Source organism: Silene latifolia, chromosome X, assembly GCF_048544455.1.
Source record: "Silene latifolia isolate original U9 population chromosome X, ASM4854445v1, whole genome shotgun sequence".
Taxonomy (NCBI): domain Eukaryota; kingdom Viridiplantae; phylum Streptophyta; class Magnoliopsida; order Caryophyllales; family Caryophyllaceae; genus Silene; species Silene latifolia.
Window position 1 is genome coordinate 18,624,063 of NC_133537.1, and position 17,773 is coordinate 18,641,835.

The 17,773-nt window shown below is 38.8% G+C and overlaps 3 protein-coding genes across 4 annotated transcripts; 2 read left to right on the plus strand and 1 right to left on the minus strand.

Moving 5' to 3' along the window:
* Positions 1-2,301: 2,301 nt before the first annotated feature.
* LOC141616979 (momilactone A synthase-like) lies at positions 2,302-7,508 on the plus strand. The gene is made up of 2 exons (XM_074434147.1): positions 2,302-2,393; positions 6,725-7,508. The coding sequence occupies exons 1-2, from the start codon at positions 2,302-2,304 to the stop codon at positions 7,506-7,508; spliced, it is 876 nt and encodes a 291-aa protein (XP_074290248.1).
* Positions 7,509-11,927: 4,419 nt separating this feature from the next.
* LOC141623076 (borneol dehydrogenase, mitochondrial-like) lies at positions 11,928-13,787 on the plus strand. Its single transcript, XM_074439118.1, has 2 exons — positions 11,928-12,114; positions 12,766-13,787. The coding sequence occupies exons 1-2, from the start codon at positions 12,029-12,031 to the stop codon at positions 13,541-13,543; spliced, it is 864 nt and encodes a 287-aa protein (XP_074295219.1). The 5' UTR covers positions 11,928-12,028; the 3' UTR covers positions 13,544-13,787.
* Positions 12,586-14,653, minus strand: LOC141623077 (uncharacterized protein At4g14100-like). Of its 2 annotated transcripts, XM_074439120.1 has the most exons (3): positions 14,061-14,653; positions 13,754-13,961; positions 12,586-12,982 (listed from the first exon to the last, which is right to left on the minus strand). In XM_074439120.1, exons 1-2 carry the CDS (start codon positions 14,563-14,565, stop codon positions 13,789-13,791), a joined length of 678 nt encoding a protein of 225 aa, XP_074295221.1. In that variant the 5' UTR covers positions 14,566-14,653; the 3' UTR covers positions 12,586-12,982; positions 13,754-13,788. The 2 variants fall into 2 exon arrangements, with proteins under 2 accessions (XP_074295221.1, XP_074295220.1); XM_074439119.1 differs by having other exon boundaries at positions 12,586-13,961.
* Between the last annotated feature and the right edge of the window lie 3,120 nt (positions 14,654-17,773).

Sequence of the window (17,773 nt, forward strand, 5' to 3'; positions counted from 1 at the left end):
TTTGTCAAACTCGTTTTATGAATCAATACTTTTTATGCGACGGTTTCTGTCAGTTTTTGGAAATCAGTCTGAAAACCCTTGATAAGTTTGGAATTTGAGAAAAACACGTTAGATATAAATTGTAGCTAAGACTCATGGGGTTCCAATTCAATTGGCCTTGCATCAATTCGAATTTTCTGGAATTAGTTATTCATTTTATACCGAGTCCGCCATGAGCAGGAAAATCAGGAAAAGTCGTGTTTGTTCTTTAAATTGATATTCCTATTAAGTTATGATGAGTCTAGGTTATGTGCATGATTAATTGACTGAGTAGATGGTAATTATACATAATTATGTTATGTAGGTGATGGATAAGTGAAGGATCATAAGTGATTGCTTGTGTGTGCTTGGATTGCGAAAAGGTAGGGAAATACACTTGACTTATTATCGTTGATGTTGAATTGTGTTGACTTGTTTGTGTTTCGTATGACCAAACTGTGAACGTTGACTTGCTTCGTGGCTGTTGATTTACGTTATGATTCATATACTGGAAGGTGATTGACTGAATTGATCGTATTGAGTATGTTATCACAACATTTGGTAACCGGCATGATTTTATGATTGATCAGTTCAAAGATATATATATTGTGTTGCATTAATTTCTTTTGCGCATTCATATGCTTTGGAGATGGAGGATGTTGTGGTGATGTGGTGTGGTGAAGATGATGTTGTGATAAGGCCCGGGCGGGTTCTCGCAGACTTGCCCTGGTGTCCTCTCTACGGCGCGGATCGGCTACGGTCGATATATAGTCTACTGGGATCGGTATGGTCGGGTGTTCCGGGTTATGAGATATGAGTTGAGATGGAGATGGAGGTGACGGAGGAGCATGCATATCATATTTTGTTGTTTCATTGTATTCCCTACTCAACCTCGTGGTTGACCTGTGTATTCGTGAACACCTGTGACGATCCAAATATTGGGAGCGAGGCTTGCGGAGTTTATGAGATAGGCTGGGAGCTTGATGGGCGTGAGACACTGGATCAGAAGACTTAGTAGCTAGATCATCATTTAGAAGACTTTCACTTTCATTTATGTTAGTTCCTTGTAATTTGATGTAAAAGAGGTTTTGTAATAATTAAGTTAAAGTAATTATATATTTTGCCTTGGAGTTTAATTTGTTATTCACTACCTCGGGAAACCGAGATGGTAACAGTCCGGTTTATTAGGGAATGTCTTGCTAATGGCTCCTTCATAAATCGGGGTGTTACACGGGGCTGCATACCCAAATGCCAAGCTCGGTTATTTTATGAAAAATTGACAGATTTTTGGTCTAAAATAAATGTTTGGAGTGTCATAGCATACCCAAAGTTAGAGTTAGACACAAGTGCGAGAGCTCATATGAAGTGTCGAGTAGACACTGGTGCCGATCTAGCTAGAACCATTATAGTACATGGTCACTTTTAGTTTGGGTGTCATTTGTTTATATTTTATATCTCATACGAGTATATTTTAAGAGAGATTGGAAAATAGCCGCAAATGAAGAGTAGAAGAGTAGTAAGTTTTGTATGAAAGATAATTGTTCTAGTAAGCTACTGATTAGGATATTAAACAATTATTCCCCCGTCCTGGTCAATTGTTTGTCTTTGGTTTTGTAACAAAGACCAAGAAAAGAGGATTCAATTATTAGATGGCAAATGGACCAAATTGAGTGTAGATGATCAAATTGCCCATCAAAGACATTCATTCCTAAAATAAAAAAAAACAATTGACTGACATATTAAAAGATGAGTAGGGTTGAATATTGAGTAAGATTGTTATTCATTCGAATTGTGTGATACAGCCTACAACTTCTATCTATTTATACATACAAAGAGAATAATCAAATGCAAAGAATAAGGACTATTCTAGGGAGGCAATTATTCATTGCCTATATTTACATGATTTGCAACAGCTATATCGCTTGATTTGAGCACCGATATATTCCGTGTATTACCCCCCCTCAAGTTGGAGCGTGTAGAGTTGAGACGCCCAACTTGGAAAGAAGTTCTTCGAATGATGTCCGGCCGAGAGCTTTGGTAAAGATATCTGCGAGTTGACTCTTTGTGTGGATGTAAGTCGGGTGAATGAAGCCTTTAGTGTACTCATCGCGGATAAAATGGCAATCCACTTCAATATGTTTGGTACGTTCGTGAAAAACGGGATTGCGTGTAATGTGTAGAGCCGAGTCATTGTCACAATGTAGGTCGATAGGGGCTTTTTGAGTAATGCCAAGTGATGAAAGTAACCCGTTCAACCATTTTAATTCGCATACCGTGAAAGCCATGGCGCGGTATTCTGCTTCGGCGGAGGACAAGGATACTGTATTCTGTTTCTTGGTTTTCCAAGAAATAGGAGAGCTACCCAAGAAAACCAGGTAAGCGGATATGGACCGGCGTGTATTAGGACACGAGGCGTAGCTGGCATCGCAATATGCGTGCAAAGTTAATGGACTGTTGCTGCTGTATAAAATATCGAGGGCGTATTTCCTTTGCGAAATAAATAATCCGGTTTTATTTCGAGCAATTTCTAGACCCAAAAAATATTTAAGGGCTCCGAGGTCTTTCATATGAAAACACTTATTTAAATAGCTTTTAAATTCTCGAATTTTGGCCGAATTGTTCCCGCAAATAACAAGGTCATCAACGTAAATGAGTATGTGTACCTCAGTTTCAGCCTGTCGGAATGAGAACAGGGAATGATCATAAGCGTTTTGTCGGAAGCCGTATGTTTTTAAGGCGGATGCTAGTTTTGTGTACCAACACCTCGGAGCTTGTCGAAGGCCATATAGTGACTTTTGAAGTCTACATACTTTCCCGTCCGTGCGTGAATCGTAGCCCGGAGGTAGTTTCATGTATACCTCTTCGTGAAGTTCACCGTGTAAAAAAGCGTTGTGGACATCCATTTGTTGGAGATCCCAATTTTTGGAGGCGGCAACGACAAGTAGAGTACGGACAGTAACGAGTTTAATGGTGGGAGCAAATGTTTCATTATAGTCGATTCCTTCTACTTGTCTGTTTCCCATAACAACGAGCCGAGCCTTATGCCTTTCGATTGTTCCATCAGCGTTGTACTTAATTTTATATACCCATTTGGATGCAATAGCCTTCTTGTTCGGCGGAAGGGTTTCAAGTGTCCACGTCTTGTTCCTTTCGAGAGCTTCAATTTCGGACTTCATGGCATCCCTCCATTGAGCAACCTGCACGGCCTCTTTAAAACTCGTAGGCTCGTGATTTTTAGTCACGGCCGATAGAAAAGCACGATGTTTGTGTGAAAACTTATTATAAGTAACAACATGAGAGATGGGGTATTTCGTACCTTGAGATGGTGCTGATGCGGCGTGAGTGGAGGGACTGATCGGGGGCTGTTCGTATCCGGAAAGGCGAGAATTGGGAAACTTTGTGCGATGGCCTTTGCCCATGGTAGTGGGGACGTTGGTTGTTGTGGAGGGGGTGTCTGGGTTTTAAGTGGAGGCAGGGGTTTCGTGGGTTTCGTGGGTTTCGGGTGTATTTTGAGCAGCGGTGTTTGTGGTGTCGTGTGCGGAAGCGGAGGTTGGTTGTTCGGTTGTTGGTGATGAGGACTGGGTTGTGTCGGGGGGTTCGTGAGCATCGGGTGTTGGGGTTGGCTGGGGTTCGATGGTGGGCGTGTCTGTTGCTGGTGTTTGTGGGGAGCTGGAGTCGTTTGGGCTCTGTTCGGGGATGTCATGACTAACAGAGTCATTTGTGTCATTTAAAAACGAATAGGATGGTGTTGAAGTAGTTTTATTTGTTTGATTAAAATAAGGAAATTCATGCTCGATGAAAACGACGTCTCGGGAATTAAAATAGGTGCCGGTTTCAATATCGTATACTTTCCACCCCTTTTTGCCAAACGGATATCCTAGAAAAACACATTTTCGACTTCGAGATGCAAATTTGTCTCGAGACCGATTAATGTTTTTGGCATAACATAAGCACCCGAAGATGCGAATGTGATTAGTGGGAGGCGGTTTTTGAAAAAGAATTTCATACGGGGTTTTGCCTTTGTGAATCATTGATGGAGTCCGATTAATAAGATAGACGGCACCCAAAATAGTTTCGCCCCAAAAAATTATGGGTAAGTTAGCTTGAAAAAGAAGAGCTCGGGCCACATTTAAAATATGGCGGTGTTTTCGTTCCACACGACCATTTTGTTGGGGTGTGTCGACCATCGATGATTGATAAATAATGCCATTTTCGTTAAAAAAATTTTCAAGGCAAGAAAATTCCGTTCCGTTGTCACTCCGTACGGTTTTTATTTTTCTATTAAATTGTCGTTCCACAAGGGAGAAAAAATTTAGCAAAGTTTTACGTGTGTCACTTTTGTGTCGAAGGAGATATACCCAAGTGGAACGGGAAAAATCATCAACAATAGTTAAGAAAAAACGGGATCCACAAGAGGCGTTTTCGGAGTAAGGCCCCCATAAATCAAAATGAATTAAATCAAAAATATTAGATGCAATACTTAGGCTTGGAAAAAATGGTTCTCGTGTTTGTTTTGCACGAAGACAAATATTGCAATGTTTGCTATGAAAATTAGAGTTCAAATGTTTATTTAAAATAAAAGGCAAAAAACGGGAAATACTCGAAGCTGGATGACCCAAACGACGGTGCCAAAGTTCCATTGTATCCGGTGTTGAGACGGTGTTTATTTGTGCTACTGGAGTACGAACATCTTTGAGAAGGTATAGTCCCTCGCATTCCTCACCCGAACCAATCACCGTCTTCGAGGAACGGTCCTGTATGACGCAAAATTTAGAAGAAAATTGTATAGTTAACGATGTGTCAAGTAGAAGTTTGGAAACGGAGATTAAATGACAACGTAAATTGGCAACATATAAGACATCGTGTAAAGTAAGACGAGATGACAAATGGATATCACCACTTTGAGTGGCAATGGTAACCTCACCATTCGGCAGTCCTACGGACAGAGGAGAGATTGTTCGTAAATTCGAAAAAATAGATAAGCAACTAGACATATGGTTTGACGCACCCGTATCAATTATCCAATATAAGGGAGAGAATTTACCACTGATAGAGTCGGTTTTGAGAGTTCCTTGACGGTTCTGCCACATTGTATTTAGCTCCTCAAGTTCTTGAGGAGTCATGTTGTTGAGATCAATTTTGTCAAAGTTCGATACGGAAGCGGAAGCATTGACAGTACCTGCGAAAGAACCGTGTCCAGCAGTAGCAGCGCCCAGATTCGGCGCGGTTCCAGTATTCGGACCCTGTTTCGTTCCTGCGCCCGCCCCCTATTTCTTTAAGCGTTCCCAACGAGCCCGTCCCTCAACATCGGGGACGAACACTGCATTACTTAGGTCGGTATCATTCGGGTTGATGTAGATACGATCGCGGGGACGATCGCCTCACCATTCAGGGAAATTACCCGTCACACGATAGCATAGTTTGAAGAAATGACCAGTCTTTTTGCAAGCAATACAAAAGGGTCGGTTTTGGTCACGAGTGGAATTCGAATTCTGCTGAAAGGAATGATTTGAATCCCTTCCCCCAGTTGGTCGATTACTGTTATTAACCCGGGCAGCAAAAACCATTGTATCGGGTTTCGATTCAGGACGGGCAGAGGATAAAGTACGCATACCTTCGTCTTGTAAGAGACGGTTGTAAATTAAATCCAAATTAGGGAGGGGGCGAATAGCAAGAATTTGAGATCGAGGGTTATCAAAACGATCGTCGAGACCCATTAAAAATTCTCTAACCTTTTTCTTTTCTCGATGAGTATCAAGAAGACTTACCAGGTTGCACGCGCAGGGATCACACGAGCAAGTAGGAAGCGGATCAGATTCGAGAAGCTCATCCCATAGTTGAATCATGCGCCCATAGTAGTTCATCAAAGACTCTGTTGGGCCTTGGCGGCACGCCATAAGGTCAGCGTGTAATTTGTATACTCGGGCTTCATTCGTTTGGCAGAATCGATTTTTGATTTCGTCCCAGATCTGCTTGGCCTGAGGACGATAGGAGATTTGTTTTTGTAGTTTGGAGTCGATCGAGTTGTATAGCCATAGAGTCACCAGTGCGTTGGTAGACTGCCAGGCTTCGAATTTTGCATCGGTTGCTTTCGGTGGTGTTATAGTTCCAGTAATATAGCCTAGTTTCCCCTTCGCAAGAAGCGCTAGATGAAAGGATTGGGACCATTCATCGTAGTTGCTTCCATTGAAAGTGATGAGAGTGATTTTGGTTCCGGTATTCTCGAGTTGAACGGTATTAGATGAAGAAGAATCGGTAGAGGAATGAACGATCTGTGTATCAAGATCTGTCATCCTTAGGTTTTGTTGTTGTTTTTTTTTTTTTTTTGAAAAGAAGAAGACGGCTGTGTTAGAATGAACTCCCTGATACCATATTAAAAGATGAGTAGGGTTGAATATTGAGTAAGATTGTTATTCATTCGAATTGTGTGATACAGCCTACAACTTCTATCTATTTATACATACAAAGAGAATAATCAAATGCAAAGAATAAGGACTATTCTAGGGAGGCAATTATTCATTGCCTATATTTACATGATTTGCAACAGCTATATCGCTTGATTTGAGCACCGATATATTCCGTGTATTTGACACATCCTAAAATGGAATAGGCAAACAAATGAATGAGACGGAGAGAGTAGTTGATTTTTCATTGATATAGATTCTTTCACGATATCATATTAATATGGTTGGCATTTGATATGTAGGTTGAAGAACAAAGTGGCACTAATAACAGGAGGAGCACGCAGAATAGGCGCAGACACGGCGCGAACATTCATAAACCACGGTGCCAAACTCGTGATTGCTGACATCCAAGACGACTTGGCCCAATCCCTATGTAACGAACTGGGTCCACAGTCAGCCTCCTTCACCCACTGCGATGTCACCAACGAAGCCCACGTTAAAGACGCAATGGATTCCACGCTGGCTCAACGCGGCAAACTAGACATTATGGTAAACAATGCAGGCATCCTTAGGCAGTCGTCCATGTCCATAAACATAACTGAGGTTGACCCGACAGAGTTTGAGGAAACTCTTCGGGTCAACCTCATTGGTCACTTCTTAGGAACCAAGCATGTGGCCAAGGTTATAATCCCAAGCCGCAGTGGTTGCATTATTAACACAGCAAGTCTAACCTCGGTTATGGGCGGGCTTGCTTCTCATGCATATACAAGTTCGAAATACGGGGTGCTGGGGCTCACTAAGAACACTGCAGTTGAGCTAGGCAAGTATGGGATTCGGGTTAACTGTGTTTCACCGTACCTGGTTCCTACGCCTTTGGTTAAGAAATTCTTTGGGTTGGATGACGAGAATATCTCCAAGGTGTATTCTACGCTGAAGGGGGGCTATTGTATGCCGGAGGATGTGGCGGAAGCTATGGTGTTCTTGGGGAGTGATGAGTCTAAATTTGTTAGTGGACATAATCTTGTGGTGGATGGTGGCTTCTCTGTCACTAATGCTGGTTTCTGCATCTTTGAGGATACAGAGTAAATTTCACGTAGTAGGATTAACAGAGCAGACAAATGGGTTATACAAGTCGGGTAGGATTTGGGCCAGTTTTAATTTGATAGTTTTTTAGGTTTGAGTCGAGTTATTTTGAGGCTTGATTAATAATGTTCTCATTTGTTACGTAGATAAGCTTAGTTGAGTATGCAAGTTCATACTTCTAGTGATTTCAATTCAAGTAATTAAGTTATTTTGTGTTAATTCGAATCATTTCAAATTCAGTCAGTTAGGGTTTCACAAGCGAGACATCGTTCGGATAGATGTTTGTGAGCTCGGGCGTTAGGTCTTTTTGGGTTATTTTGTTTGTGACTAATTCGGTTCTCGGATCGTGTTAGACCCTACCTGTTAAAATGGTTCCCGGTGGTGTAAAAATCAAAGTGCCCCTAAACATTGAAATAGCACTCGTACTTATGCTCTTCCATAATACTTATGCTCTTCCATAATATTCCCTCCCATATACACCAAAGGTTACATTGACTAAAGAATACTCCCTCCTATATACACCAAAGGTTATATATAAGACAAAATATAATCATGTGAAATTTTGTTTGATTTATTGTCATGAATGCTATAAGAATATCAAATATTCATATTTTTAATAATGTGTAACTAAAGATATTCATGTTGCAAAACACACCTCAATAAGTGTGGTAAGGTTAATGTAACCTTTGGTGTAAATAGGAGAGAGTAATGATCATCCTGTTTTTCATGTTGTTTTAGACAATCAACAATTAGGAAATTGCTCCCTCTTCTCTCTAAGAGAAAACCCCCAAATTAAAACGTCTCTCTCTAAATTTCCCCCCTTTTCTCGAAAAGATAACCCCCAAATTAAAACTTTGTTACCACCCAGTGCCTATTCGGTCGCCGGAGAAGGGACCGTTTTCCGGCCTTTCTTCGGTGACCATGCTCACAAACTCTGATCTTAATTAATTTTACCCGTTTGTTCGTCTCTCCATCTAATTTGTGCGATTAATCGCTTTCCCTTTGACTATCTCTATCCCTGATTTACCTTTGGTGGTTTGATGGGTGGTTTGCCTTCCTCTTATTTCCTTATGTCGGGGTCAACTTTGGTCATCGGTAATCGTGCATGCAACAAGGGAGGTGCCCCCCCTTCCCCTCGCCCCCTTCCCTACCTCCTCCGGATGTGTGATATGGTCTCACCCCTTGTTGGGGTTTGTTGTTGTTATGTTTATGGGTCAGGTCTCATTCTGATTTGATATGGCGTTCCCCTTCCCCTCGCCCCTTCCCCCGCCTATCGGATCAGATGTCTTGCTGTCTCAGGTGTGAGTTTGTGTTGTTGAACTATCATTCTCTAGTTTGGTTTGCATGCATGTGTGTTATCGGTGATGTGTCGAGGTCTGTGCTTTCCGAGGGTGTTTCTTGTTTGGAAGGTCTTTCTTGCCTTCTTTGTTGTTGTTGGTGTCGGGGATCTTTTGATGGTCTTGGGGGGATGGTCAGATTTCATTGCTGGTCTTTAGTAGAGAGATGTTATGTGGGTTTTGTTGTTTCGTTTCAGATTGTGAGTAATTGAATAGGTAGTTCTCGGGTTTTCTTGGTGGTGTGGGGTGGTTTGGAGGTGGTGGTATTTTTCTTCATCTTATGTCGTCTCCTTTTATTTTAATGTTTTGCTTGTTTTTCAGAATAATCTCCTTGTATAGGAGACTTTGTTGTAGTTCTTGGGTTGGTTGCCATCTTTTTACGGACTTACTTCCTCTAATAAATGGTTTTGATGGTTTGATCCGTTGGATCAATGTTCTATGGGGTAGTTCCCTAAGGTGTAAGTTCCTGGCTCGGAGATTGGTTAAAGGGATCTCTCTAGTCCTTCTTATCAGGCTACTCGATCCCTTGGGTTGGTCTTTGGACTGTTGGGGTCGGTCACCACGGTGTAGGAGAATCTTCTCCACTGAAGACGAGCTTGTTCCGCTCGTTCTTCCCCCTTTTCTTTCTACGCTCTTGTGGCCTAATTGCACTTGGTCCGTCCCGTTGGCCTATTGGAATTGTTAATATTGCTAATGACATGGACGAGGTTGTTTGTGGTCAATCTATTCTTCGTAATCTTGCCCTCGTTACTTCAGTTTGTTTTGTTGTAATTTTAATTTTAGTTTATGTTTATACTAGTATTGGCGCCCGGCTTCGCCCGGGCTACCTCTACTTACCATTAATTTTTTTTTTCATTAAATAAAATTATTGCATAACCCATAAAATTATCATTAATATATTTTTCTATGACATGTCCTAAAATTACGATGAAATAAATTTTGAGACAAATTCACTACTCCCGCTATTAATATTTTACTCTTATTAGTGAAACAATAATAATAACATTTCACTACTTGCCCGTAATCATTGTTACTTTCACTACTTTTGCCGTAATTATTGTTATTGTTACTACTGTCGCATTAATATTGATAATTTCACTACTCCCGCCATAATTTATTGTTACTTTCACTATTACCGCATTAATATTGATTATTTCACTACTCCCGTTATTTCTACCACTTTCACTAATCTCGCTGATAATATTGTTACTTTTACTATTCAAATGAGTGATTACTATCAATGTTACTACAATTATTTTCTTTACTGACAAAATTACTTTTACTACTTAGGCATGCAATTTTAAGAGGATTATATATTTATATAAATATATTACATATATGCATTAAATCAAATCGAAAGAATTATGTAATATTATATATTATGGAATCTAACTTGAATTATTTATAACCTACGTATATTATATTTTGTATGTTAAATAATTAACATCTCTTTACATCTAATAAACTATAAAGTTTAATAAAATTGCATAAATTTTAAATTTAATATATAATTTTATGATGATAATAATTAATACCATAAGTGTGCATGTTTATACTAATTAATTATTTTATTTTAAGGAAATTGACCATCTTCTAGTGTTCGATAAATATTTAGGAAAATTACCAAGCATCTTCTTTCTTTTAGTCTCCTTCAAATTGACCATCTTAATTAATTAATTTATTTTAAGGAAATTGACCATCTTAATTAACTATTTTATTTTAAGGAAATTGACCATGTTTTAGTCTCTTACAGATGTTTAGGAAAATTATCAAACTTCTATATAATTTAATTTTAACCCAAACTATATAATATATGCATTGAGATCCCTTATTCGATTCCATCACACGGTGCTAGTGATTTAAAACTATATAGTATAATTAATTTGTATAATTTTCTTTAATTATATTAAAGTCCCTTGGTTTCTGGATTTAATATATAGTATTGATTTATGTAACCTTTAAGTTTCGCTTTGTTGCACTATAGATTTACTAGTTGGGCTTCTAGTGCAACTTAGTCAATTAGCTTGTTCTGTAACTTTTGGGTACTATAAGTTGCCCTTTTTCAATCTGACAAAAAAAAAAAAAAAATTAGGAAATTGCAAGTATCATACCTTACAATTACTGAAAACTATAAAGTTTTCTAACATGGGTCCTAGTATATTAAAAACTCAAATTGTGCAAATATTCTTTTGATTATATCATCACAAAAGCTTGATAACAATGACCATCTTTCTATATCTCTTGAGCTAATCCAGATAGGAAAATAAGATAGAGACACCCGGTGTTACTCACTTTTAGTAACATCGGGGACGTTTTAGTAAATTATCAACAATTTTCACTTTACCCCTTTATTTTTTGAATTTCAAATTGTTTTATTAGAAAAGGGTAATATGGGAAATATAATTTTTGTGATCAAATAATTAATGAAATTGATTGGAGGAAATTAGATTTAGCTAATTCGATCGTGGAAAGATCCTTGTCAATTTCATTTAATGGATGAAAAAATGAAAAATCTTGGAGAAATGATTTACAGGCTTCATTTCCGGCACAACGTAGTTCAATTTTTTATGCAAAAATACACCGATTTACGAAAAATTGTTCTACTAAACAAGGCCATGAGCAAAAGAGAGCCATCAATTAGCCAACCATGGTTGTACTTCCTGTAGAAGTTGAGGAATGAGGAGGGTATGTCCTCTATTGTTGGCATTGTGGCTGGAAAATAATGGAACTCCAGATTTAATTTAAGCCAAATTTCATTAATACCCTTGCTAATTTTGGCGCAATTGTGAAATATAAAATTTGTTTGGGTGGGAAGATTGAAAGGAAAGATTTGATTTTAATTTATATTATTATTTTAATAAGGGTGTTACTCAAACTCGGTAACACCGGGCGTCGCCCTATCACTCCCCATCAAGATAATATTTCCTCATTTGGATTCTTAATGTGTGCTCTTAGGCAACACGTTAGAACGAAATTACAAAATCAAACTAGAAAAAAAGCTCAACGTCCAACTACCCCAACCGTATCACTATAATTCATACAGAATCAGTATGAAACAAGACGTGTAGGCTTTAGAAATAGGATTGTCACTTGGCTTTATCTATATTTCAGGAATCAGGACACATCATTCACGGCAAGTAGTAACACTAAGAGTCCTCTATATATAAGACAGGCAATGGAACGTGAATGCATACATTTACAAGCTGTCTTTGCAGTACAAGGGTGTTACTCTGTTACAGACTTACAGTTATGGCAAGCTCAGCTATGATGAGGTATATCCAACACTCCTCCCTTCATTCAATCTATTTTATATGTGGCCTTATAATAGTCCGCTGCTATTTTTTTATATCTTCCCATTTTCTAGTTAGAACATGATTGATTACATTGAGGTTTGCATGAAAACTTATATGAAATTTCTGTGTATGTCGTCGATACACAACGGTACAGATTAGATGTCTACGAGTATTTTTTTGCGTGATTTAGAAGTCTTCTATACCCATTCTATGGACTATTTTTTTAGGGTATTTGTAACAAATCTGTGGGTAGACGCCTAGACGGGCGTAGACCCCGTCAAACTTTGATTTGCTGGAGATAGAAACTACTCGTAGTTTTATCAATTGAACTAATTGGATTAATTTTCCACTCCCTTATAATTTTCTATTTTGATCAAATAATGATTGGATTAGTTACGACACTAAATAAAAACGAAGTATACATAAACATGCGTTTTACACAAGAAACAAAAACGAAGTATACTTGTTATATTAATATTGTACATGTATTGGTGTTTATATATCACAAATTTTCATTGATGATTGTTCTAGTAAGCTATTGATTAGGATATTAAACAATTAGTTGATTTTTAACCATCAACTTGCATTTTTCATTGACATATATTCTTTCACGTTATGTTTGATTTGTAGGTTGAAGAACAAAGTGGCACTAATAACAGGAGGTGCAAGCGGAATAGGCGCACAGACGGCAAAAGCATTCATAAACCAGGGTGCAAAACTCATGATCGCCGACATCCAAGACGACTTGGCCCAATCCCTATGTAACGAACTGGGTCCGCAGTCAGCCTCCTTCACCCATTGTGACGTCACCAATGAAGCCCAAGTTAAACAGGCAGTGGACTCCACCCTGGCTCAACACGGGAAACTCGACATTATGGTAAACAATGCAGGCATCCTTAAGCAGTCCTCCACAAACATAACTGAGGTTGACCCTATAGAGTTTGAGGAAACTCTTCGGGTCAACCTCATTGGTCACTTCTTGGGAACCAAGCATGCGGCCAGGGTTATGATCCCTGGCCACAGTGGTTGCATTATTAACACAGCAAGCCTAACCTCGGTTGTGGGTGGGCTTGCTTCTCATGCATATACAAGTTCAAAATACGGGGTGCTGGGGCTCACTAAGAATACCGCGGTTGAGCTAGGCAAATATGGGATTCGGGTTAACTGTGTTTCACCGTACCTGGTTCCTACGCCTTTGGTTAAGAAATTCTTTGGGTTGGATGACGAGAATATCTCCAAGGTGTATTCTACGCTGAAGGGGGGCTATTGTAAGCCGGAGGATGTGGCGGAAGCTATGGTGTTCTTGGGGAGTGATGAGTCTAAATTTGTTAGTGGACATAATCTTGTGGTGGATGGTGGCTTCTCTATCGCTAATGCCGGTTTCTGTATTTTTCAGGATACAGAGTAAATTTCGCATGTAGATGAAATAAATCGGGTAAATGGGTTATCCGGGTCGTGTATGATATGGGTCAGCTTAGTTGAGTGTACAATTTCATGTCATTTCAATTCCGTTATTTGTGTCAATTCGGATAATTCTACTCTTCCATGATTATGATCATCCTGTTTTTTCTGGTTGTTTTATAAGAAATCAACAAGGACGAAATTGTAAGTATCATACCTTACAATGGATAATAACATAGTGACTATCTTTAATTAATGTAATCGATCGAGTGTTATTAAAGGGCTGCGTGAGAGTTCAGTCGCCACAAAAGCAGAATCTGTCGAAACTTTGACAGCCTTGCCAAAGCAGTAATCCGGAGCTTGCCATTGAGACGAATCAACCATTTCATCCACCTCCTCAAATGTCATCACATGAACATCTAAACCTACAATTTAACCCACCAAATTAATGCACAAAATAAATAACGTCACAGACACTTTAACAAGGAGGCGTAATGTCAGTACAATTAATTATTTATTCATACCCGTGTAAAACAGCCAGTGAATCGGTCTCTTGGTAACCACATCCTCATAATACCAAATAAACTCTTCTTTTTCCCATAGATTACACAAGAATCCGTCAATCTGAACCTGACCCAAGTAGTTAGCGCCTTCTAAAAAGTTGGGCCTTAAGATCCCGACCCCAAATTCATGGGGAATACATTCGATTATACGATCACTTCTAAGCGTGAAATAGAACGAAGTGCCGTTATTCCATGACACGGCGTGAACAAGCTTCCCTTGTTGGTGCTGCATAAGTTGGACATTAAGGCCGTTTTGCCAATCGTACCACAAGTTGTTTACTACCAGCATGTTCGTATCAGTGTAGTTCATTACAAGTAATGCGTGAAATTTCTCCGGCCAGTTCCTTGGAGTCGGCTCGTCTTTCGAGAATGCTAACTCAGTTACGCTACCGCTTGTAATCGTTGTAACAACAAGCATTATAATCAAGGGGATAACAATTGAGGTTTTATTTGCGAGGAAAGCCATGAAAAAAGTGAAGTGATTGAAGGATAACGGTGTTCCAAAAACATCTAGCTATCCATTTAACCTATCGTTCTACGTGCTCAAATGTATAAATCCCTTCAAAAAAAAAAAAAAAAACAAATTAACCTGAACCACACATACTTGAACCATTATCCATTCAAAATAAAATATCCCAAGCCGAGGGTTTGCAAGCTATCAGCCGTTACAATATACGGAATATGGAGTATAATACATATGGGATTAATATAAATAAATTATAAATATCAAATGATATTTTTATCTGCTGTCAATTAAATTTGACAAAAATAAAGTGATTTTCTAAGGCGAATATGTGTAAGAATATCTTGAAATTTTCACATTCAATTAGTTGAAATTAAAGGAGCATCGGTATACTTGTGCATAAGTCAAATTGAGCTCAAGCTGAGTTTAGCAAAACAGAATTCTATTGACATGTCGAGTGAGCACGACAATTAAGATTAAGATAGAATGGTTCATACCACAATTTTTCGTAGTATTTTCATCAAATTGATATTTTTAGGCATCATTAATAAAAAAAAAAAAAAAGTATCAATTTTATTAGTTGTTACAAATTTGAATTGAATGGGTACAAGGACAATAAAGGCCATACAAGAATTGAACATGTACACTACAAGTTTACAACTATACAGCTATACAACTACCAGCCTTGAACGGGCCAGCGACGATTGGGGTCAGGAAGCCAACTAGAACGACGAGACTTGACCGGTTTCTCGACAGCAATACGATCATCCACCTTGACAACATCATCATTCCCGACAATCTCATCTGAACCATTGGATGATTTCCTAAAAGAAAACACCTTGGAAATGAGTACCCAAGCCTTGTTCTTCTTCTTATTCTTTGTATTGAACAACTTCAAATTGACGGATGACTCGCCACGGAGTCTCACGGACTGGGAAAGGCGTTGATACCCGGTGAACCGGGCAGACTCGGTAGGGATTGAATCGGAGAATAGGATTGAAGAACTTCTGGACCTTGCAATTCTCATGGATGAACATCTCTTGGGCTTCAAATTGTCAACGCCAGAATAATAGTCTACGTCATCCATTTGTACTAGCTACTAATTTTTGTGTCTGACCAATTCTTATCAAACATTTACGTGCCTATATATATATATATATATATACACCAATACATGTACAATATTAATATACAAGTATAGTCTTTTTGTTTCTTGTGTGAAACGCATGTTTATGTATACTTCATTTGTATTTAGTGTCGTTACTACGAATACGATTCTTGACTAATCCAATCATTATTTTGATCAAATCAGAAAATTACAAGGGAGTGGACCAATTATTGTGCGTTCTCTTGCGCGTTTGACCTGGTGCACATTAGGGTTGGTCAAACGGACGGGTCGGGCCAAGCTGGCTTGGGGACTCGAAACCGACTGGGGTAGGAGGCAGGCCGCGGGGACCCAAGTGGCGGGCTTTTCGGCGAGCCTAAGGTGGGTCCGGGTTGAGGACGGTCATGCTTGACATGGGAGGGCGGAACTGGCCTAGGTATAGAACGCGGGCCGGGCTGGGAGTAGGTTGGGAACGAGCCCGGTTATAATGACCCGATGGGCAGATTGGGTCAGGCTAACCTGCACTTTTGACCCGCCCTAGTGCACATTAATTTTCTAGTGAAACAATATATATATTAACCCTCATTTATTCACATTTTTTAGAAAGAGTTATTGTACAATATTATACTCCCTCTTATTATCGAAAACTTCACATTGTTTTCTATACGAGAAAATACAAATGTATATTAGTAATGTTAACATTTTTGTATTTTTTTTGACACGTTTATAATGAATAAAATTTATATTCATCCGTACAAAAGAACACAAAAAAAGGGTTATTTCATAGAAATAATCCATTCTATGAGTGGCCTTTTTAAATTATTTCATCCTATCGGTAATTCCAAGTTAATCAATCATATACAACATACCTCTGAATAACACTCTAAGGCGGCGGATAACCTCAACAATAGGTCACCCTTATGTTTTAAGGGTTAAGACACCTTAATTTTTACCCTAATTCCAAAATAAAAAAACTCCATTTCATCTCTTCTCCCTCCTTTCATTACTCTTTCGTCGACGGTCCTGTCTCCCACCACCACTCCTCATGCGGTGCACTGACTCCCTCGGACCACCAGCGCAGCTCCTCACCTCCGCACGCGCCAATTCACCATAAACCTACAAGACCACCATTAAACCTCACCAACTCCACCCCTTATCTTCTTCGTTGCACAAAGCAGCAACCACCGTCGTCCACCATTAGGCAAGCAACCACGACGACAACCTCCTTTGAAACCCAAAAACCACAACCTCTTTTGAGATAGGGAGACGGTGACCGACGAGTATAACGACCGACGAGTACAGTAGGTGATTGTGTAATAATGGGGGATTAGTGATATAAGAATTTGAGGGTGAGGGAGATTTGGGAGTTAAATGAAGAGGGAGGAAAATGTGACCTTATACAACACGTAAAAAAATTGAGTTTGTTTTGGGAAGAAAGGAAGGATAAAATGGAATAAATTTGGATTGTTTAAAGGATAGAGTAATTTAAGCAGGTCACCTATGGATTATTCCTATGAAATAACCAAAAAAAAAAAACAAATATTTATTTTCTTAATGTCTGTGTCTTTCTCATATAAATACGACTATATGAGTGTGAAAACTTTTAAAGAGTAAGAAGGGAGGATCATAATCTTATACAGAACATTAATTTATACAAGTCATTTATTATAATCATTAAATGGTGTGTATAATTTATTTTTGAAATTTGAACCATTATATGTTGTACAACGATTTTATAGGAGATCAAAAGTATTTTATTTAATCATACACACTCTCTTATACAAATGATGGTTATAACTATTTTAATTAAATACTCACACGAAAAGCGACGGTGTTCCCGTCCGTTGACATAGGTTCAAAAAGAATGACATTCTTGTAGATTGATAAAAAATCATACACACTCTCTTATACAAATGATGGTTATAACTATTTTAATTAAATACTCACACGAAAAGCGACGGTGTTCCCGTTCGTTGACATAGGTTCAAAAAGAATGACATTCTTGTAGATTGATAAAAAATCAGACCTAATACATGAGGGGGCGTGTGAAAATGTCACATGTTGGTCTCCCACATTGGAGAAAGAGAGAAGTATAATATCCTTTAT